The sequence below is a fragment of the Conger conger genome, chromosome 12 (assembly GCF_963514075.1).
Source record: "Conger conger chromosome 12, fConCon1.1, whole genome shotgun sequence".
NCBI classification, from domain to species: Eukaryota; Metazoa; Chordata; class Actinopteri; order Anguilliformes; family Congridae; genus Conger; species Conger conger.
Genome location: NC_083771.1, coordinates 26,960,881 through 26,983,806, shown reverse-complemented (window position 1 = coordinate 26,983,806; position 22,926 = coordinate 26,960,881). Strand labels below are relative to the sequence as shown.

Below are 22,926 nucleotides of genomic sequence, written 5' to 3'. Positions count from 1 at the left end.
CTCCATGTCTCTCCTCTCCCTGTCTCTCCCTGTCTCTCCATGTCTCTCTGAGCAGATCTGTACTGCGCCTTAGAGGTGGACTCTTTTGGCTACTTCACCAACAAGGCCAAGACGAGGGTGTACAGGTACACCACCGAACCCAACTGGAACGAGGTGAGCCCCCCGACCCACCGTGTTCATGTTAAAGTATCGCTGTAAGGCAGGGTGTCAAACTCCAGTCCTGGAGGGCCGCAGTGTCTGCTGGTTTTTGGTGTGCATCAGCACGAGGGATACATGTCAAAGTGTTCAATCGGCTAACGAGTCCACACACCTTGTTCTCAAGGCCTTAATTGGCTGCTGATTTAAAGGAAACCACAAATACCAGCAGACACTGCAGCCCTCCAGGACTGAAGTTTGACACACAGTGTGCGCACAGGGATGTGTCCGTTTTGAAAGGCTGTCCTCTGAGGCATTGATGTCCGCGTTTCTCCCCCAGGAGTTTGAGATCGAGCTGGAGGGCTCTCAGGTCCTCAGGCTGCTCTGCTACGAGAAGAACTACAGCCGAACCAAGCTGAACAAGGAGGACGGGGAGAGCACCGACCGCATTATGGGCAAAGGACTGATCCAGGTACAGTGTTAGGGGTCTTAATGTGTTCAGCATTGACTGCATTTTGGAGAAAGGACTGATTCAGGTACAGTGTTAGGGTCTTAATGTGTTCAGCATTGACTGCATTGTGGACAAAGGACTGATCCAGGTACAGTGTTAGGGTCTTAATGTGTTCAGAATTGACTGCATTGTGGACAAAGGACTGATCCAGGTACAGTGTTAGGGGTCTTAATGTGTTCAGCACCGACCGCATTATAGGCAAAGTACTGATCCAGGTACAGTGTTAGGGGTCTTAATGTGTTCAGCATTGACTGCATTGTGGACAAAGGACTGATCCAGGTGCAGTGTTAGGTTCTTAAAGTGCTCTGCACTGACCGCATTATGGGAAAAGTACTGATCCAGGTGCAGTGTTAGGGTCTTAAAGTGCTCAGCACTGATGGTGGTGAAGTAACCTGCCTTATTTCCCGCTCAGCTGGATCCACAGACGCTGCAGGGCAAAGACTGGCAGAGGACCGTCATCGCCATGAGCGCGGTGAGGATCCCGGGGCCTTGGCACACAGTACTGTATATGTGACCTGCTGTATCAAAACCAGTTGCATTCACTCCAAATAGCATTAGCAATAGCATAAGCTTTCTAACGATACCAGAGTTATCTCCCTACTTCAAATATCAAGGGAGTTGTGTCCCATTTCATTTTGAGTGACACCAAATCAGAAAAGTTTTGTCGCGAGATGGTAGTTACGTGACGCTGGGAGACTACCAACACTGGGCAACGAAACTCTGGGGCTATACCTTGTCACCTTATGTATGAACCCTTTAAAACTATGTTTTTTTACTCTGAAAATTTACTGTTTAATTTGACTTTGAGAAATACAAATCATGAAAGCCCAGACATTAAACCGGTCGCAAGTGGTCATGATTGTGTGGCTGCATGGTGACTGATGACTGGTGACACAAGCTGGCTAACCTCCAAACAACGTACAACTTGTGTTACTCTCACTTTGACATTTTACGTTTAAAAGCTTAAAAACTATATTTCTACTCTGAAATATAGTCACAATTGTTCATGTATATTGTATGTTTCCTACATACAGGGATCCTACATTATAGTTGTATAACACTATTGTAAAAACTCCATATATTTAGCCTTTCATAAGACTTATAAACACCGTTTTAAGAACTACATATGCTAATGCTTTCAAACCATTAGTACAGAATTAAACCATTAACATTACACATACACAATACCAAATTCCCAACAATGTCAACTGTTAGAGTTTCATACCAATTATGGCATTTTGCAGTATCCAGAAGGAGCTGTACAGCCTTTACTCTACGAAGGCGTTGTATAGAGTTTGGGTGTGTGAGTTTCTTCCATTCGTCCGCACAGATTGAGGTGAAAATCTCCATGAAGTTCACCAGCCGCGAGCTGAGCCCAAAGAGACGGTCGTCAGACAAACCCATGGGCGTGTTCGGCATCAAGATCTCCGCCGTGACCAAGTACGTCCTGAGACCGCCATGACCCCCGCTGCTGGGGCGTACGGACTGTAAAAACAACATGGCGTTAGATCAGTGGTTCCCATCCTCGGTCCTGGCGGACCCCTGTGTGTGGAGGTTTTTCGTTCCAACCACAATTGAAATCCCTAAATTTTTACGAGCGCCGACCTTTTCTTAATTTGGTGCTTTTCATGTTCGGAGGGCTTATTTACCCTGTTAGGCCAAATGATGAGAAACAGCTATGCATGTCATGAAGAATAGAAGTCCCATGTTCATATTGTGCTTATTGTAACCAAGTACAGAAGAAGAGGTAATACAATTATTGGGGGGGGGGGGGGGTGTAACACGTGGGGAGGAGGGGGGGGTTGGGGGGTAACACGTGAGGAGGGACAGGCGTCAGAGCTGCTGAGTTTGGGAGGGAGGTGTCTGGGTTTTATTCTAAAAGCAGAAAGTAACCTGCGCACAGAGCAGCTGCAATGGTCTTTCTGCTGAGATTATCAGCCGTACCAACGCCTCTGCAAGTGGAGACATTTTAATAAGGCTTATAGTCACCGGGGCCCTACGTGAGCAATATGACAAATTATACAGTGCCAGGAAATGCAGTACAATACAATACAATTCAATACCATCCAATACAATACAATACAGTGAGCTCTCAGCATTGAGTGAAGCCCACTCAGTAATTTCAGTTGCTAATGGCTTATAACAAGCGAAAAAGACTGTGCTATGTTACAATTATATAGAATTATTCTGCTAATAAAAATAACGGCAAAGTTCCTCATAAAAAGCACTTCAAAAGGACAATTCTAAGTATTTAAAGTAAGTGGCAGACCAACACTACCTCCTTGTTCATCTTCTGTCTTCCCTGTTTCGTTCTTCATTGGTTTATATAAGGTACATTTTGGAGTCCTCACTCACCCATCGAGCAGGATGTCGAAAGAATAGTTTGGTAGTGTTTGGCCAAATGAACCATGCCTAACTACCTCAAGTGTACTTGACATTGCCATGGTAGCAAACTTCACAGTAACAGTGCAGTTTTTGGGGGCTGCCTGTAGCCTAGTGCCTAAGGTACATCACTGGAAGCTGGAAGGTTGGTGGTTCAATCCCCAGTGTAGCCACAATAAAATCTGCACAGCTGTTGGGGCCTTGACCAAGGCCCTTAACCCCACATTGCTCCAGTTGGGGATTGTCCTTTACTTAGTCTAATCAACTGTAAGTCGCTTTGGATAAAAAACGGCTAAATAACAGTAATATAATACAAGTTAGCATCATAGAGTTCAGTGGGCGAATCACATTTGTTGCCCAGGGTTACCAAAATGCCAGGACAAGATGTTAAATACTACCATGATCCACCAAGGTAGTTAGTTAGCCATCCACGTCATCTTTGTTGAAAAGCAACTGAACGTTCTGTGGAAATTATTGAGTGGGACTTTAAATGCCTGACCATATAAAAAATATGTTTAATAAATACCTAGTAAAGTGCTCAGTGAGTGTATATTTTAGTAATTTCATGTTTTAACAGGTATATAAATGTTATATAAGTGTTAGCAGAGTAACATTGTGAGAGATATTGGCGACAGGCCTACCGAAGCACCAGAGATTTCACCATTGAAATAGGTGAAATCTGGCCAGGGGAGATTACGTCATTGTAGAACATGCTGAGAAAGTGGTGGGGGTTACCACGGTGACAATGAGAATGAGGTAATCCTAGCATTTGGAGGCCTGCTGCAAACCCTCTGTACGTAATTGAGGTAGTGCAGCCCCACCTGCTGGACACACCTTGAATTACACCTGCGTGTTTTATCCAGGTCTGTTGTGCACTCTGTTCTGATCTTTTCTATGTGCATGTGTGTGTACCTGTGTGCTTGTTTCTGTGTGTGTGTACCCGTGTGCTTGTTTCTGTGTGTGTGTGTACCTGTGTGATTGTTTCTGTGTGTGTGTGTGTACCTGTGTGCTTGTTTTTGTGTGTGTGTGTGTGTGGGCTTATTTGTGTTTGTGTGTGTGTGTTTGTTTCTGTGTGTGTGTACTTGTGTGCTTGTTTCTGTGTGTGTGTGTGTGTGTGTGCTTGTTTCTGTGTGTGTGTCTGTGTGTGTGTGTACATATGTGCCTATTTCTGTGCGTGTGTGTGCTTGTTTCTGTCTGTGTGTGTGTACCTGTGTGCTTGTTTCTGTGTGTGTGTGTGTGTGTGTGTGTGTGTGCTTGTTTCTGTGTCTGTGTGTCTGTGTGTGTGTACATGTGTGCCTGTTTCTGTACGTGTGTTTGCTTGTTTCTGCCTGTGTGTGTATGTGCGTGTGTGTTTGTTTTTGTGTGTGTGTGTGCTTGTTTCTGTGTGTGTGTGTGTGTGTGTGTGCTTGTTTCTGTGTGTCTGTGTGTCTGTGTGTGTCTGTGTGGCTGTGTGTGTGTGCTTGTGTGCTTGTTTCTGTGTGTCTGTGTGTGTGTGTGCTTGTTTCTGTGTCTGTGTGTCTGTGTGTGTGTGTGTGTGTGTGTGTGTGCTTGTTTCTGTGTGTGTGTGTGTGTGTGTGTGTGTGTGTGTGTCTGTGTGTATGTGTGTGTGTGTGTGTGTGTGTCAGGCGTGAGCGCTCCAAAGTCCCCTACATCGTGCGGCAGTGTCTGGAGGAGATAGAGAGACGGGGCTTGGAGGAAGTTGGCATCTACCGTGTCTCGGGCGTGGCCACCGACATCCAGGCCCTGAAAGCCGCCTTCGACACCAGTGAGTATGACCCCGCCCATCAGCTCCCTGTCTGTACAAAAACCCCTCTCAATTCTCTATCTCAGTCACTCTGTAGCACTGGTCCTGGAGGGCCAGTGTGTATGCAGGTTTTTATTTCCACCGATTACCAACACTGGTTCACTCAGAGATTGGATCACAGTAAAAAGGGGGACACAAGAGCAGTCTTCAGCTGTCATTCATGCACATCAAGAAATGTACTGCAGCTAAAATGTCAGATGGCATAAGATGCTAATTATGTAATTAAGGCCAGAAGTTGGTATGAAATCCAGAAATGGATACAGCCCTCTTTGCCCACCTCTGCTCTGTAGTCTTTGTGTAGAGGCCAAGACAGGAGAGTGACCACGGCTCACTATCCCATACTGCTCTCAGTCTCTTTCCTTTCCTTGGTTTTGCATCTGTCACCTTAAACCTTCTCTCCCACATGCAGCATATGCAGGGTTGGAGACGTGTCAACCACATATTGTCATATGAATTCATAGCTAGAATAGCTAGCACGCTTGTGAAACCTTTTGACTACAGGAGACTAGGTGGTCGGGAAGTGTGTCTCTCCCATACTCCGATGCTCTTCCAACCTCCTAAATTAAATGTGTGCGTGTGTGTGTGTGAGTGTGTATGAGAGCACATCACTGAGATGCAGCATCTTTTTTTAAAATAATGAACCAATCAATCAAATAATCCAGGGGTGATTATCCCCTGCTTAGTCTAATCACGAAAGTCACTTTGGATAAGTGTCAGCCAAATAATAAATTATAAGAAATTATTATTAGCGGACCAGCTGCATATAGGACGTGTGGCATGCCATCTGCAGCTTCCCAGGAAGAGCTCCGTTCTGCCGAACAGACATGTAGAAGGCGGGGACTCTGGGCCCTGCAGGTTGTGATGGTAACTCTGCAGGTTGTTATGGTAACTCTGCAGGTTGTGATGGTAACCCTGGCTCTACGCCCTGCAGATAACAGGGACGTGTCTGTGCTGATGAGTGAAATGGATGTGAATGCCATTGCCGGGACGCTCAAACTGTACTTCCGTGAGCTTCCGGAACCCCTGTTCACCGACGAGCTGTATGCCAACTTCGCTGGCGGCATCGGTCAGTCCCCGCCTTTCACCTCTGACCTCTGACCTCTGACCTCACACCACAGCAGCAGCACTGTACCGTCCAGTCTCAGCCAATACATGAGCTCTCTCTCACAACACACACACACACACACACACACACAGATAAATACACACACACACATACACATAGATACACACACACAGATACACATAGATACACACACACACACAGATACACAGATACATACACACACAGATACACATAGATATACACACAGATACACACAGATACACGTAGATACACGTAGATACACACACAGATACACACAGATACACACACACACACACGGATACACACAGATACACACAGATACTCACACGGTAGTATTTTTAATTTGTCATATTTCAGTACAGTCAGATATGATGTCACTTGTGTACGCATGACGCTCCAAGCCGCTCTGTGTCCTCCTCAGCTCTGTCAGACAGCGTGGCGAAGGAGAGCTGCATGCTGAACCTGCTGCTGTCACTGCCAGAACCCAACCTGCTCACCTTCCTGTTCCTGCTCGACCACCTGAAGAGGTACACTACCCCCTCCCTCTCCTGGAACAGCCTTACAATCCCCTCCTGCTGCTGAAACAGCCTTACAATCCCTTCCCTTTGCTGGAACAGCCTTACAATCCCCTCCGGCTGCTGGAACAGCCTCACAATCCCCTCCACCTACTGGAACAGCTTTAAATCCGCCCCCCCCGCCCTGGCACAGCCTCGCTGTCCCGCTCGTCCACGTATGTGACGGGCACTATCCCCCACGCGTTGCCATAGCGACGACCTTCTCGGTTTCCCCTCACAGGGTGGCTGAGAAGGAGAGCGTCAACAAGATGTCCCTGCACAATCTGGCGACAGTGTTTGGGCCCACCCTGCTGCGCCCCTCAGAGAAGGACAGCAAGATCCCCACCAATCCCACGCAGCCCATCAGCATGGGCGACAGCTGGTCCCTGGAGGTGATGTCACAGGTAACACTGCTGTCCAGCATTATTGTTCAATCAATACACGATCAATAATGGTCATAAATAATTAATAAATGATACTAGAATATGATTGCCAATCAGAGCTGGATATTTCATATATAGTACTGTATATAGAATTAGTAGTAGTAGTGTTTATTCTTTTAGGAGACACCCTTATCCAGAATAGTACGGCAGTCATTACAGGATACAATTGTGGCATAGCTCTCTTTGATTTAGATGATATTATTATGTTTAGGCCCTATATACACCCAGTGAGCACTTTATTAGGTATTTATTAGACTTATTTTTTTACTTAGTGGTCTCCTGCTGCTCCACTTCACTGTTCAGAGATGCTCTTCTGCATACCACTGTTGTAATGTGTGGTTATTTGCGTTACTGTCACCTTCCTGTCAGCTTTGACCAGTCTGGCTCTTCTCCTCTGATCTCTCTCTTTAACAACGCCCACAGAACTTTGCATGTTTTTTTTGTTTTTCACAAATTCTAGAGACTGTGAAAATCCCAGGAGATCAGCAGTTTCTTTCTGAGACACTCAAACCACCCTGTCTGGCACCAACAATCATTCCATGGTCAAAGTCACTTAGATCACATTTCTTCTCCATTCTGACATATGCTCTGAAAAACAGCTGAACCTCTTGACCATGTCTGCATGCTTTTATGCATTTAGTTGCTGCCACATGATTGCCCGATTAAATATTTGCATTAACAAGCTGGTATACTGGTCTACCTAATAAAGTGCTCACTGAGTGTATTTATTTGTATTACTATTTTATTACCAATATTTATTTATTTAGCAAATACTCTTTTCTTCATTAGCTCCATTCAACAATGCAAAGAGGAATACAGAATGATGAAATGGCATTTTGTCTTTTGATTGTTAAACCTATACCTGTACATGTACCACTTGTTAGTTTAGCACCAAGTGTCTTTACCTTCTTTCTGTTAACACGGTCAGTCTGTCTGTCTGTCTGTCCCTCCTTCAGGTTCAGGTTCTGCTATACTTCCTGCAGCTGGAGACCATCCCCACGCCTGACAGCAAACGACAGAGCATCCTCTTCTCTACGGAGGTGTAGACATATTCTTTTGTGTGAGACTTTTTTTTAGTCAAGGACACTGGAGAGAGAAAGAGAGAGAAAGAAAGAGAAAGAGAAGAGAGAGGGCGTGAAGTGGAACCTTTCTGTGGATGTATGGCCGTTTCAGGGGAACTCAGTCGCAGGGACACAGCCCTGTTAGGATCGCTACACAGACATAAAGGCACGAAGAAGAACTGCATCCCTCAAATCACATTTATGATAGCCGTCTTATCATTTCATAAACCATGGGTTTGTGTCTCGTCTCACGCAGGGCATATGTAGAAACCTGTATCTTGGGATTCATATTTCATACGTCCCCGCCGTGTCGCTCTTGCTTGGTTTCTCTATTGATCCCTGACCTAGAATATTAATATTATTAATATTAAAGGCTCCTCTTAATGGTGTCTGCTCTGATTTTCAGTGAAGCTGCAGTTTCCTCTTAGGAGTTTCTTTCAACCTCAATATTTTACCTCGTAAAACATTAAACAGATCGGTTATTTATGTTCGACTACAGAGATGCTGGCTCCAGTTTGGAAGGTCTCTGGCATGTTCTCACGGAAAAGGAATGAGTTTTAAGAGGAACAAAGTAAGGCAGGGCTATAATAGGTTACACATTTAGTGATGCGGTGTAGGTCATTTCCACTGCATGTCCTTCTGGGTTGGTGCGCGTTTAATATGTAGGCTAAGTTAGTACAGTAGGATCTGCTTCAATCATATTGATTATTATTCCTGAATCATTAAAAGTACATAAAGCAGGAGTGAGCCACATTGTTGTTATTGTTTTTGGAAATCGTTCCTGAAAATGTATGTTGTTACATTTTACAAGACTCCCTGGGAAAATATTTCGTAGCCGGGGGGAAATGACTTGCACATATATGGTATGTACGTGTTGTTGTACATAGTTTTAAATTGTGCATTTCTATTTTTTGAGTACTTGGTGTCATCCTTATTGTGAATAACTGTAAGACGGGTGGAAGCGGTTTAAGCCTGTGTACTGTGTGTTTTCATTCTTTGGTGGCTCCCGCAGTCAGTGCATATGAGTGCTTTTTGGCAAGAATACCAGGCCCATATTGTGTGAACTCTGCTCAGATCTTCCAGGGATTACTGTTATCTGCACATTGGAAAAGCGATGGATATGTAGGAGACAGGGAGAGAGAGAGAGATAGAATATGTGCCAGAGAGAGAGACAGTTGCATGACATTATTTATTTTTCATTTAATCAGAAGACGACTATATTAGAATGGTATAATGGTTCATTTATGCATCTCTAACATGCAGGCATGTTAAATTGTTTTTTTTAATTTTACGTTTTATTATTTTTACATTATTATTATTATTATTATTGTTATTATTATTATTATTGAAGTATAACCCATAGAAGTTTTGAATTTATGTGACCCGAACTAGCTGCTTTTGGAAGGAAGTGAAGAATGAGTTATGCTGGATGATGTTTCTCCCACTCTTTTTGGTACTACTGGTGAGCAGAATGGTGAACGCTCTTCAACCATGAGTGGGGAATACCTAGCGTAATGATTGATGAATACCACAGAAAGGTGAATACCACAGAGAACTGAATATGGTTTGTGAATTCATCAAAGCTGCACACTGTCTGCACAGGGGGCTGAATGTACTGCAGGAATCCAGTGGTGATAGGACACTAACAACCCTGCAATCCAAGATATTTTAATCTTGGTTCCTTTTCATCTTGTTTCCCTGATTGTTGATTCTGTGCTCAACACCATCCTCTTCAACCCCACCCGGCATCCCACCTACGATTTTTTCCTTTTGATATGCACCCCAACCATCAAGCTAACACTCAAACGAGCTAAACAGATACACACTAAGCTTGGGCCTGGCTCTCTCCATCAATTTGAGATTGAGAAGCTGTCCTGTCAGGAATGTGTGGTCCTGCTGGATTGTTGAGATTCAGAGATAGTTGGGGGGAGAGCTTCCTCATTCGTGTCACGCTCATCAATCTCACTCTGACTTCCCACTGTGGCGACACGTGCTGCTTCACAACACTGAGGTCATTTCCCGTCTACACTGCGCACCGCTCATCCGAGCGGTTGACGAAGACACACGTTAAGAAGTAGGATGCTGATGATGTATTTAACTAGAAAGGTCGCAGACGGCAGGTCTATTGGTTATTTCCTGATAATCAATGTTTTAAATGTAATTATATTGTAATAATGATTTATGGAAGAATTCGAGTAACGTGGGATCGATGGGAGGATGCTGTGTTGCGGACCGGGGCGGACGGTTTTGCGCGCAGATCTGTGCGAGGCGACCGTGCGCTGTCACGGACGGGGATTTTCCGTCCCACTCTGTTTCGGCTGTCGCCGGTCACTCGCAAATGTCTTGCTCTATGTTCTTAGCTGTGCCAGCTGAAAGATTTAGCTGTTCTCATGCCCCTTCTATCTCCATTGTTGTATGTTATTCTCATCTGGTAGCTCTTTAAAGGGATTCTGTAAACAGAAGAGGGGGGGTAAAGGAAAAGGAATTGTGTGAAAAACGTTTGTAGCCTCTGTTTGTACACAAGCTGTTACAATAAAAACTCCTGTATGTAACGGTGTCCGTGATGTCCTGAATTCTCCCTGACATCCTAACCCAGGGGTGTCAAACTCCAGTCCTGGAGGGCCGCAGTGTCTACAGGTATTTCTGGTTTCCTTTCAATCAGAAGCCAATTTAGGCCTTGAGAACAAGGTGTGTGGACTCTTTAGCCAATTAAAGACTTTGAAATGTGTCTCTCGTGCTGAAACACACCAAAAGCCAGCAGACACTGCGGCCCTCCAGGACTGGAGTTTGACACCCATGTCCTATCCTAATAAAAAAATGTTTGGTAAGTTCACATTAACCTTTTTATTTTAGTGTGCCACAGCTGAGGCTTGATGACGCCTCATCGAGCACATAACCCTTAGGACCTCGGGCTTGGCCAAGCGGCACTTGCTGGTGTTAAAGGCCAGCCCAGCCTGGTGGATGTGGTGGATGTGATGGATGTGGCGGATGTGGTGGATGTGATGGATGTGGTGGGTGTGGTGGATGTGATGGATGAGGTGGATGTGATGGATGTGGTGGATGTGACGGACGTGGTGGGTGTGGAGGATGTGGTGGATGTGATGGCTGTGGTGGATGTGATGGCTGTGGTGGATGTGATGGATGTGGTGGATATGGTGGATGTGATGGATGTGATGGCTGTGGTGGCTGTGATGGATGTGGTGGATGTGGTGGATGTGATGGATGGCTTTCAGATGCAGCAGGGGCTCATCCTACATCAAAGTGTAAATCGTCGATGCAGGCAGCCATGTAGGACTGTGAAATGGTACAGCCCACTTGAAACACGCACGGTCATCAGCTCCTTCACAGACTTTTTGCCTGCGGTGGAGTTGTGCCAGCCTGGTTACCTTAGTTTAGCTAGAACATTTTTTAATCTTTTCTTGTCCATTCCAGTACCATTGTCTGTATAGTTCTTTAGCTCTGTATTTGGCACTCTGCTAGCTTGTTAGCAGTGACACCTACATGCCGATGACCTGTTGCCTACTTGTTCCATTGCCTTTTCCTTCCTCCCCGCCTTGCCTGTGTGCTCTCAGTGTTGACCTAATTTTGTCTTTTACAATTGTAAACTGGGTGGAGACGAGCTAAACACAGGTGTTGCTGTACACATTAACAAGACCGGGAAGCATGCCCTCAGCCAACCTCGGCTAGGAAGAAGCAAGTCTGTGGCCTACCGTGTGCATACATCTGTGCAGTGAAAGCATGGTCCCCATGACCATGAAGTCAAAATAAAACTTCCCCAGTGGTATTTTGAAATCTACTTAATGATAGTTTTGTTTCATACTAAAAGCATATTGTGAACATGTTTAATTCTCAATTCTAACCATTTCACAGTTTTAATAAAGCATTTAAATCAAACTTCATCATTATTCTAAACATTCCTGGTTTTCAATAAGAGCATTTTGATCAAACTTCAATTCAACAATATGGAAAAAATAAAATTATCAGTATCAATTATCAATCAGTCAGAAATTCTGCAAATAAAATAAATAATAAAGGTGATATTGGACATCCCTGAGGAACTCCCCCATTTACTGGAGAACACGGGAAGTGACAAGGACGCAGAGATATGCATTTTGACGGCACTGCAGAAGCAGAAAGAAGGGTTCAACGAGATGCTCGAAGAGAGAGAGCCCTTGTTCTTCTGCAGTTCGTCCTTCTCTAGCGCCCCCCACTGGTCGACCATGGCTCCCGTGGACTGCACGGTAAAGGATAAATGTTTGTGCTTCACCCTGCCTGAAGTGTAACCATCTGCAGTGTGAAAAGCAGCAGCCAGGGTTTGCACAGGGGTGTGGACGTGGTTTCAGATAACTGGACATCTGGAACCCGCAAGGTCGGCGATTCAATCCCCGGTTTTGCCACAAGATCCGCATAGCCGTTGGGCACTTGAGCAAGGCCCTTAGCCCTGCATTGCTCCAGGGGAGGATTGTCTCCTGCTTAGTGTAATCAACTGTAAGTCACTTTGGATAAAAGCGTCAGCCAAATGACATGCAATGTAATGGAATGGAATCGCATATGCACTACAGCCCCATGTTGGGTGCCAAATGTATACGGAACATTGGAAAGGCCGGGCGATAGCAGTGGATTGCCGATGTGAAAGATCTTTGTTCATGTGAATGTGTTCACCTCCCCCGGAGAGAAGAGCCAGGCACCCCGTGTCTCCTGTTCTCAGCTGACAGGCTGCCTTTACCGTTTCAGTGTTAATGAAAGAGACTGACGCGGCAAATGACCTGTACTTTATTTAGTTTACACACGTGAGCTCAACATGCTCCTGTGGCCCTTCACTGAAGCATGCAGACACAAAGCAGTTTGACGGGCCTTCATTCCATGACCGTGTCTGTAAAACGCTCTACACAGGGCTGGACTATGTGGTCAGACATACTAGTAGAGGCTGAGGCTCTCAAGGTGTTGGGATCCCGGTTTGATGCACATACCAGGGTTCAGGGCTTACAGATGTATTCATGTCAACAAATATCTATTCCAATGCTCTGAACCACATTGCTCATTATGCAGTATAGCCATAGCTCTGTAATTCTGTTTCTTTAAAAGGGGAAATATTAGACTTCTGGTTCCTTTGTTTCGCTCTGAATGCTTATTGTGCCCACAGGAAGCTGTGAGCCATGAGGGTGCTGAAGGGTGTTGTTGGCGTTTTTGAGAGATAACAGTGTTGCCTGTTCTCCCCACCCACCTAGTTTTTATTCAATTTCCTTTTGAATAGGAGCTTCGGTCAGAAGCCTAAGTATAACTTTAACATTCTTGTGTTTTGTTTTATTATTTATTTTGTAATATTTGTGCTGGAGTTGACCTACTGTAAACAAACTTTGATTACCTTCCGAGTAATTGTCACTATCGAGTAGAAAAACAACCACATTTCCTCCTTGCTATTCACACTGACAAAGTGCTCTGATCAAATCTTTTATACTCAACACATTTTGCATAAAAAACGTTCACATAAACTTTCATATCAACATAACATCCTGAAAGGAAGAACAGGAAATCCACATAATATGGGCCTTCAGCAGACACTCTTATTCTGGGCAGCCTACACAGTCTGTATTCTTTTTCTTTTACATTGCCTGTCATTTGTGTTACGCTTTTATCCAAAAGCAACTTACAGTTTATTTAGCCTAAGCAGGCGAGACCGGGGATTGAACCTTTGACCTTGCGGATCCCAGTCATGTAACTTAAGCACTATGCTACAGGCCGCCCATTCCTTACATACAATGAGTTCATACAGTTGTCGAAGTACTGAAGCGAGTACAATGGCACTGCCCCCAATCAAACTCAGCTCTCCAACTATGATGCTGCACTGCCCCCAATCAAACTCAGTCTCTCTAACCATGATGCTACACTACTACTGCAATGTGCAAAATCCAGCATCTTAAAGTATTTTAGACAGTATTCAAAAAGTACTTGCATTAGATTCGACTGCAGTATTGAGCTTCCAGTATTAATCAGTGGAAAACAAAGAGGGTCAGAGGTCAGAGGTTAAATGGTTTAATGGTTACATGCAGGAAAAGAATCGGTTTCCTGGCTACGGTGGGGGAAAGGATGGAGTTTGTGCAGAACAGTGGACAGGGTGGGCGGGGTCAGGGCGGAGTGTTGGCGTAAATGTCCAGTGGAGGCCCCTCCCCTCTCCACAGTTCCTCCCGCTGACCTCAACGTGACCTCAACCTGAGCTCCTGCAGTTTAGGCCGCTGTGCTGGGATTCTCATTCTGCTGTTTCAGAAAGCTACAGAAACACATGCACAACGCTCTGTCAACTCATCAGACCTGGCTCAAATACATGCATAAATTTATCTTTAATATACTATTCCTACATTCTGAAAAGGCTCCTGCAGATCCACCCCAACCCGAAACAGATATTGATGAAGTGGGGTTTCTGCACACCCCTAAAGTGAAATAAGCATTTTGGCCTGACTATTGGATAAAACTGTCGGTAAACTGCTTCAATTTACTGGGGTCTAATGGGTTCAAAGCGCAAGTCAAATCATTCTGTAGCTTCGTCATATTGATTTCACATATTTAATTTCATATATTACGATGCTGTATGACAAAAGGTCCTCACCAGTCCAAAGTCATCCACATAAGAGTATTTCTCTTCTGCATACTGGTGCTTTTTCTTCATGAAGGTGAGGACAATCCAATCGCAGACAACCGTTACCTACGGAAAGAAACCAATGATTACCTGCGGAGAAATGGAAATGACCAATCACAGTCGAGGTGTCCCACAGAGGGAAGCAGAATGCCAATCAATAGCATTCTCAATAGGCAATTCAAAGACACCAAACACAAAGAACCACATTACAGACCACAGATATTGGCTACCTGCAGAGAGACAGAGCAGACCAATCAAAAGACATAGCAGACCACAGTAGGTCCACAGACCAAGCGCATACATGGGGTACCAACTAAGAGGAAAACCCTGCTGTCAGCCACCACAAGACTGGATGCAAATACAGAGCTGGCCAAAAACAAGCACCAACACAGGCTACATTTAAACACATGCAAGAGACTAGTCACACACTAGGGATCCCAATAAATAGACAGAACTCACCATCCCTTAACAAAGAGGGGTTTTCACCAGAGAGCCAGTGATAGCCAAATATAGGAGCCAACCAACCACAACGTATGTGTAATGGAGAAAGAGAGGTACAGAACATGGCCAAGCGAATCACCAAGCCAAACTGCAAACCATTCGCACAAAGAACAACTTAGCCTTGGTCCCGTGGAATGCAATATGACACAACAGCTCATATCTGAAAATTAAAAACACACTATATCATTCTTACTGCTCTTTTAGGTTGTCATATTGAAATAATGGCGTCATATACACAACACATTTGTTAGTATGGAATATGCACTCACTGTATGACCTGTCCAGTAGTAATTCCATTAATTAAATGAGATTATACTTTACATTTCTATATGAATGTGTATTATAAAATGCATTTATCTTCTAACTGAATATAAACTCACTGAGCACCTTATTAGGAACGCCTGTACACCTACTTATTCATGCGGTTATATAATCAGTCAATTGTGTGGTAGCAGTGCGATGCATAAAATCATGCAGATAGGGGTCAGGAGCTTCAGTTAATGTTCACATCAACCATCAGAATGGGGAAGAAATGTGATCTCAGTGATTTCGATCGTGGCATGATTGTTGGTGCTAGAGAGGTTGGTTTGAATATTTCAGCTATAACCGCTGATCTCCTGGGATTTTCAGTAGAGTTTACTCAGAATGATGCAAAAACCATCCAGTGAGCAGCAGTTCTGCAGGCAAAAATGCCTTGTTAATGAGAGAGGTCAGTGGAGATGGGCCAGACTGGTCAAAGCTGACAGGAAGGTGACAGTAACGCAAATAACCACACACTACAACAGTGGCATGCAGAAGAGCATCTCTGAACACACAATGCATCAAACCTCACAAGTGGATAAGCTACAGCTGCAGAGGACCAATAAGTCTAATAAATACCTAATAAAGTGCTCACTGAGTGCATATCAGAAAAGGAAACCAGGAGCAGTGCTCAGTGTTCTTTTGTTGAGCCAGTGGTAAATAAGTTGAGTACTAAACTTAACAGTACTAAAACAGCAGTTGGCCTGTGCATATCAATCTGGCCACCAAATCATCCCTCAGTTTTCCCGTCTGACCCCCCCACCATTTTCAGCACCGCTGCCATTGATTTAAAAAGTGTGATTCAAGTTTGGCCGGCTCTCGTGGAGCGGCATAATTGGCTCGCTGCTCCAGGGGAGGGACTTGGCAGGGTTAGTGGGATCGGCGCATACAGCGCCCCGGAGCGCTCCGGAGTAACAGTCTAATTGAGACGAGATGGGAGATATATATATATATATATAAAGGTGTGATTTGCGTCACATGTTGTGACATCACTCACCACTCCGAGGAGAGCCAGTCCCGCCCCGATGTTCAGCAGCATTGGCACAATGCTGAACTTCCCCGCCTTCACCATGGAAACAACGCAGATGTCACAATACAGCCGCCATGTCATGACACTGACAGCACTGTCACAGTATCAACACATCACAGTCACGATACGGACAGCAGTGTAATGCCATCAGGATGCGGTCACAATAAAGACAATGCAGTCACAATATTGTTCCGCCCTGATTTTCTCACTGTACAGTGGCAATACAATGCTGTAATGGTATCATGACTCTAAAGTTAGAATACAGACAATACTGTTGCAATATGCAATGTGCACTATTTAGACAATGTGGTTTTGGGTCAAAACTGTCACATGACATGATACAGTCACAACAAAGACACTGTACAATGATATTCACAAGAAATCCAAGTCACAATATTGATATCATGCAATCACAGTACAATCACAGACTGAGCAAGAAAAGGTTTGTGAGAGACATTACTGGTCATTCTGAATGGTGATCCTTTGTGAGAACCATTTATCAATCAACCATGTGTGTAAAATCACAATTCGTAAAATGTTTCTCTCATCTTTCCTGGAATGCTGCACTTGAGTGAAGGCTCACCTCGCCAAAAACCATGACATCAAAGCGAATCCCAAACCCCTTGATCAGCGTTCTCACCTCCACATCATTGGCCGTTTTGTAGTATTTTGCGAACCTGCAAGGCACATCGTAACACATCTGGAGCACCCTGGAATCAACTTGAGACAGCGTGGCGCTACTGAAACCTGCGCCCCTTTGGCCAGAGCGTGCCGGTCTCTGGGCCCGTACCTGAAGTTGTACCCTGGGGCCACGTTGTTCTCGGGGTCCTTGTTGTCCAGCCTGCGGAAGCTGTACCGGGGGATGCACCAGCTGGCAGGCATGTCCAGGTCACAGTCCCACCGGATCTGAATCCCAATGACTCCGCCCTGACGGGGAGGCACAGACTCATGGCTGAATCCCCCCCAATGACCCCCAAATGCTTTACAAGCCAAACCACAAAAACCAAAAAGACAGCATCAGTTGCCAGCACTAACTGTGGCTGGGTGAGGGTGATAATGATCAATAGAATACACTGTTTGCCTTGTGAGGAGTTTCGCCATGCGGAAGAGAGAGTAATTTTTTTTATCATTTTATCATTTTTGTTATTTAGTTGATTTATTTTATCCAAAGCAACTTACAGTTGATTAAACTAAGCAGGGGTCAATCCCCCCCTGGAGCAATGTGGGGTTAAAGGCCTTGCTTAAGGGCCCAAAAGCTGTGCAGATGTTATCGTGGCTACACCAGGGCTTGAACCACTCACCAACCTTCCAGGTCCCGGTCACGTAACTTAGCCACTAGGCTACAGGCGAAGAGTGAGAGTGAGAAACAGAGAGAGAAGCTCAGTAGTGAGACTCAGAGAGACAGAGAGAAACCACCCAGCTGTACGTGTCATTCAGACAGGAGGCAGGGGGAGGTACTGACGAGCATGGCCATCGTCTGAAAGTCCTCCTGTGCGGCCGAGACGATGTATTTGAGGGTGAAGATGGGGCAGTCTGGATCAGTGGTGGCGTTGTATATGCAGTGCGTCAGGTAGTCCCTGGTGATGTGGGGCAGAATGTTCCTCCTGCAAGGAGAGAAGAGAATGGCGTGAATGCTGAACACTGCTGAACGCAAATGAAAACAGCTGAGCACAACAAATAGCTGGCTGCCTGTGAAAGAGTGGATGAGCTCAGTCTCCGTATTGGAACCGTCACACTGGGGACCATCACCTCCCAGTGATGGTCAAGTCTCCTGACAACTTAACGAGGCGGGTTAAACTGCCCTTGTAGGGGTAAACTGCCCTTCAAGTTTCTGCTGTCCAACATGGTTACCAGGGCTCTAATGCGCTTCTGTTTTAGGGGTTTTTGCTCCTGAAAATTGATGTGTGCCAACTAAAAAACAATAACTTAGGAGTACCTTTACTATTGCAGTATGCTTTAGTAGTTTCCACTGTTTCCACCATTTGCTTGAACACAACTTACAAGCAAACGGCAGAACAGTGGAAGGCCAGAGAAAGACTCACTTGTTGAAGTTGAACTTGGGGTAACGGATGTTGTTTTTAATCAGCACAGTGAAGTTTTCTGCATCTGCCAGCATGGGAGGCCTGGGGGGGCAAAGAGAGGGGTGCATGCTCAAAACCCGAAAATAAAAAAACCCTGGTCTCCTGAGGACCAGGGGGCAGAAGTATGAACAATGATTAACTGATTTCTGATTAATCCGTATTTAGCGTAGGTAGGATTTGGAGTGGAGGCATGGAAACTTAATGCAGAAAACCAGTCTCATACTCTGACTGCCCTTTTCACATTCTCTGGAGACTGGGTGTCTGGGTAAAGTATGCAAGGGCAGCCTGTAACATAGTGGTTAAGGTACATGACTGGGGCCCGCAAGGTCAGTGGTTCGATCCCCAGTGTAGCCAAAATAAGACCCGCACAGCCGTTGGGCCCTTGAGCAAGCCCCTTCACCCTACATTGCTCCAGGGGAGAACTGTCTCCTGCTTAGTCTAATCAACTGTAAGTCGCTTTGAATAAAAGTGCCAAATGACATGTAATGTAATCTTCTATCATATGCTACATCACAGCTAGTACATTATTACACATCCAAACACCAAGCTATAGTGGACTGTTGCGTGATTGTAGCTTTACTCACATAGTCATATTCACCTCTTCAGATTCCAGCGGGCACCAAGCCAGAACTTCACAAGTCTTTACAGTGGCATTGTAATTCACACAATTACCCGTCTGTACACCTACGGGAAAGCAAGGGAACTCATTGATAATGTAAAATAAATAAAAATTATAAATATAGTAAATTTATTTATTTGTATCAGGTGATCCATGTAGAAATGACGGCCATTTTATACGCAGTCTCAGCATGATATAAATAAATCACACTGCCCCAAATGGAGCTCTCCCCAGAGAAGTATGGGAGTCCTCAATTGCATTAAACAAAAAAATAGTATTTTAACTGCTACATATACAAAGGAATAACTACATTTTAAGAATATCATATTTTTATCGTCAAGATATAATATGAAAGCCCAACGCCTATTCAAGGAGAAAGTGGAACAAAAGTCTAGAGGGAACGCCCACAAAAGGAGAAATGAGCTGGTTTGTGGTTGAGCATTGAAGTGGAACTCTACAGCAGTACCCTAACAGAGGACCACGATAGAGACACATTTGTGCAAATTTGTGCTTTCACCAAACCCCTTAGCATTTGTAACCCTAAAGCTGGTAGAAATGGGCAAAGGCAGACTTTCTGAGACGGGGTGACTCAACCACAGATATAAACTCTCCTGCAAGTACGTCCAAGATTCAGTCTCCTTTACATTACATTACATTAATGGGATTTGGCGGACGCTCTTATCCAGAGCAACGTACAACCAGGGATAAGTGCGCTAAAAGACAATACTTTTTTATTTAAAAAAAGAATCTAGCAGGTGGTCCAATCCAGTTTGATTTTTTTAAATGTATGCTGTAAGTATATTTTCTGAAGAGCAACGGCCCTCTTGAGAGTCAATCCTGCAACTTCAGAGTTACAAGCCCAACTCCCGACCCGCTTTACTACAGTTCTATCCTGAGTGAGTCAGTCATTGTGAGGCCTACCATTCCCTCGAACATCCTTGAGACCGGGGGTGCAGTCTGCGTCCAACGTACAGGTCCAGCTGCAGTTCAAGCCGGGAACCTGAACAACAGACAGCATCAGTCTCGCCTCAGTTACCACTACTGCAAGTAAAAGTTAGCCACAAGTCTTCTCTGGTTTCCGTTCTGTACTGTAAGTCTTACTGCATGTGTTGTTTCAGACAAACCTAAGAAGAACATTACGGTGCATACTATTATCATCTGATAAACACGTCCAGCAATATTAGCAAGATGAAGTACTGTAGAAACGGGTAGTGTTGAACTGCCCACTCCTGTAACAAAATCATTTTGGCCAAATAATTCTTAATTGTGTGGTTAAATTGCTAGAAATGCCACTGACTCTCGTGAATAGAACCATTGCCCCAGAATAATAACTGTCTGAACAAGCACTTTATGATATTTGAGTCAAACTTTATTTAGGCGGTATCGTGTTGTCCCCCTCCCCGTTTGATTTTCACTGGGAGTGATGCAGAGCAGAGAGCATCCCGGGGGGGCCTACCTCAGGGCAGTGTGACTGTGTTTGGTTCGGGGTGATGATCATGTTTGTTAGCACAAAGAAGGAACTCTCCTCCTGTAAAGGAGAAAAAAAAACCAGAGGAAATAAGTGAGCCGGTGTAGAATTACTGGACGTCGTAATAAAACCCCAGCTGTGGCAGATCGTATCGAAGCAGAACCACAACCTGAGCAAGCAACATAAAAACTCCACTAATGAATTTTAGAACTCCACAATGCAATTCCATGAATAACCTATTCTTAAAGGTGCAATAGGTAAGATTTTTGTGTTAAAACATTGCTACAAGACCATGGTAAATCACTTCCTATCATTTAAAAAGGCGCACTGGCATGTTGACTCATCCTCTGCCTGAGTTTATAGTCCTTAAATTCGGGTTTCAAAATATATAGTTGACGGGCCGACACTGTGCCAAAACATTGTATAACTGTACAATAATTCAAGCTCATTGGTTGAAAATTGGTTCTAATTGCCACATCCAATGGCGTATCAACGTCAGCATGTTTACAGAGAAGGGGCAGGGATAAACAATGTTGCGTAGCAGATTAGTGTGTTTGTTGCTGCCACCACTGTTAAACTGTTAAACTGAAGGTTCACCAAGTAGTGAGTGACAAGCACCCGGGGCCCTGAAGCACTGACAGCTCGAACCCCGGGTTACAGGAAGCGATCCCTCAACAAAAGAAAGTGAATCCTTAGAACACTGCAGGTGGATCCCCAGGCACCAGGAAGTGGATCCCCGCAGGGTAGGACGTGGGAGCCTGGACACCAGGAAGTGGAGGACTTTGGAGTATGGTCTACCTCCTCCTCAGGTGTGGGGGGTACCTGAGGGGGGATGACGTAATCGGCCACGTCCCACACGCGAAGGCCCAGGTCTGGCGTGTCGGTGAGGGCGATGCCCTTCACCTTGGTGGTGACAGAGCTGATGACGGAGTCTGTGTCCTGGTAGCCCCTCTTCAGCACGCACACGTACCTGGACGGGAGAGGAAGGGGACACCCGGTACTCACCCCTGTAAGGCATTTTTAACAATCAATCCGTAAGCAAAGGATCTTAAATTCCAGATCTGAGGCCTGCGTGTATTCAGTGTGCAGGCTTTTAAGCCCTTAAGTGCTCATTTTAAGTCATTAATGTGTGACAGAGTCTACCGACCTTGATCCAAAGCATAATCCTGCAGAACTGGATTTTGACATCCCTGCCCTAAAGCGCCAACGAATGCACTGAAGAACACTGAACTCGGATCAGCGCTGACAAACTGATCACTGCATCGGACCCAAGAGCCGGAGGTGACCAGCACTGCTCTCAGATGAGACTAGCTGCTGAGACTGTATTTGGGTTGAAGCAGCCACCACAGCCCAGCGTCAGAGTTGAATTACCAGAGCCTGTATTCATAGAAGCTGTGAAAAGTAGTGCTGCTCTATGATCACATTTCCACAGACCACATCGTAACCGTATCTACTATGAGCTAAACACTGAGACTCATAATGAACTTGTGCACCGTTATTTGTTTTAGGTTTGGCTTCCAGCCAACTTGTGGTAGGATATACACATTTCTTGCAGTAAGATTACAGGGAAATGGTCAAGAGAACCATGAACATCAATCAAACTGGCTTGTTCAAATGCGAGACCCACCCACACACACACACACACACACACACACACACACACACACACGTACACAAATAGCTCTTACTGAAGTTCAGCTCGTATAACCCTTCGCACAAAGCCCCTGTTGGTATTCTTACGTTTCTGCACGTAGGAAAACACTTGGGTTGAGAATATTTTAGGGTCACTGAGGAATTTAGAAGGCGTCCGGAAAGGATTGTGAAACGAACAAACTTCTGTGGGTAATTGTATTTCTCACCTCCGTTTGAACCCGGTTACATGTTTCAAGTGCCGCACCGTTACCCCGATACAACGGTAAATTAGTCTTCTTTCTGTTATTGCGGAATTAAAAGTCTTACCCGATCACATACGCAATGATGAGTGCCTGGATCAACCTGTTGACTGTTCCCACTTTTTTGCTTCTAATCACTAGAATTTTGGGGGTTGCGTATTCGAAAAAGCACTGGCATACAGAGCCGCAACAGCCTTTATCGTGTGTCATGTCTGATTAAAAAGAAAGAAAGCAGGTATTCTAACGTTCTCAGACTCTTCTAAGAGATCGCGCTTTGGAGTCTCCCTGTTGGTCACGAGAGTTGTGACACATTAACTTTCCCATATCACCACCTCCCCAATAAATTCCCGTCAACCTCTTGATCTTCCGCATGCATCTACTGAAATCTGACCTGCGTCATGGCGTTCTTAAAAGACTAGCCATC

At 44.9% G+C, this 22,926-nt stretch overlaps 2 protein-coding genes across 6 annotated transcripts in view; one reads left to right on the top strand and one right to left on the bottom strand.

The window, feature by feature from the left end:
• bcr (BCR activator of RhoGEF and GTPase) overlaps window positions 1-10,529 on the top strand; it is a 43,944-nt gene extending 33,415 nt beyond the window's left edge. For both annotated transcript variants that reach the window (XM_061262623.1, XM_061262624.1), the window contains 9 exons: window positions 56-153; window positions 476-607; window positions 1,059-1,118; window positions 1,977-2,086; window positions 4,654-4,793; window positions 5,764-5,898; window positions 6,341-6,446; window positions 6,715-6,877; window positions 7,873-10,529. In XM_061262623.1, coding sequence (XP_061118607.1) covers window positions 56-153; window positions 476-607; window positions 1,059-1,118; window positions 1,977-2,086; window positions 4,654-4,793; window positions 5,764-5,898; window positions 6,341-6,446; window positions 6,715-6,877; window positions 7,873-7,962 — 1,034 coding nt within the window. In that variant the 3' untranslated portion in view covers window positions 7,963-10,529. The remainder of the gene's footprint in view (window positions 1-55; window positions 154-475; window positions 608-1,058; window positions 1,119-1,976; window positions 2,087-4,653; window positions 4,794-5,763; window positions 5,899-6,340; window positions 6,447-6,714; window positions 6,878-7,872) is intronic.
• Window positions 10,530-13,994: 3,465 nt separating this feature from the next.
• p2rx4a (purinergic receptor P2X, ligand-gated ion channel, 4a) lies at window positions 13,995-22,926 on the bottom strand. Of its 4 annotated transcripts, XR_009703869.1 has the most exons (13): window positions 22,570-22,926; window positions 21,409-21,580; window positions 20,599-20,670; window positions 20,064-20,142; window positions 19,108-19,207; window positions 18,485-18,565; window positions 17,905-18,046; window positions 17,233-17,369; window positions 17,026-17,119; window positions 16,410-16,475; window positions 15,071-15,272; window positions 14,582-14,677; window positions 13,995-14,245 (listed from the first exon to the last, which is right to left on the bottom strand). XR_009703869.1 is itself a non-coding variant. In XM_061215751.1 (12 exons), exons 1-12 carry the CDS (start codon window positions 22,710-22,712, stop codon window positions 14,225-14,227), a joined length of 1,203 nt encoding a protein of 400 aa, XP_061071735.1. In that variant the 5' UTR covers window positions 22,713-22,925; the 3' UTR covers window positions 13,995-14,224. The 4 variants fall into 4 exon arrangements, 2 of the variants coding, with proteins under 2 accessions (XP_061071735.1, XP_061071736.1); XR_009703868.1 differs by having other exon boundaries at window positions 14,582-15,272; XM_061215751.1 differs by lacking the exon at window positions 15,071-15,272 and having other exon boundaries at window positions 22,570-22,925.

What these genes read in the sequence shown, in the direction of transcription:
- p2rx4a (XM_061215751.1), bottom strand. Translation starts at nt 22,712, where the DNA reads ATGACACACGATAAAGGCTGTTGCGGCTCTGTATGCCAGTGCTTTTTC. An exon ending in CACAGTCACACTGCCCTGAG is followed by an intron (nt 20,143 to 20,598) that starts GTAGGCCCCCCC and finishes TCTGTTGTTCAG; the next exon opens with GTTCCCGGCTTGAACTGCAG. An exon ending in ATGTCATGGTTTTTGGCGAG is followed by an intron (nt 16,476 to 17,025) that starts GTGAGCCTTCAC and finishes TCCATGGTGAAG; the next exon opens with GCGGGGAAGTTCAGCATTGT.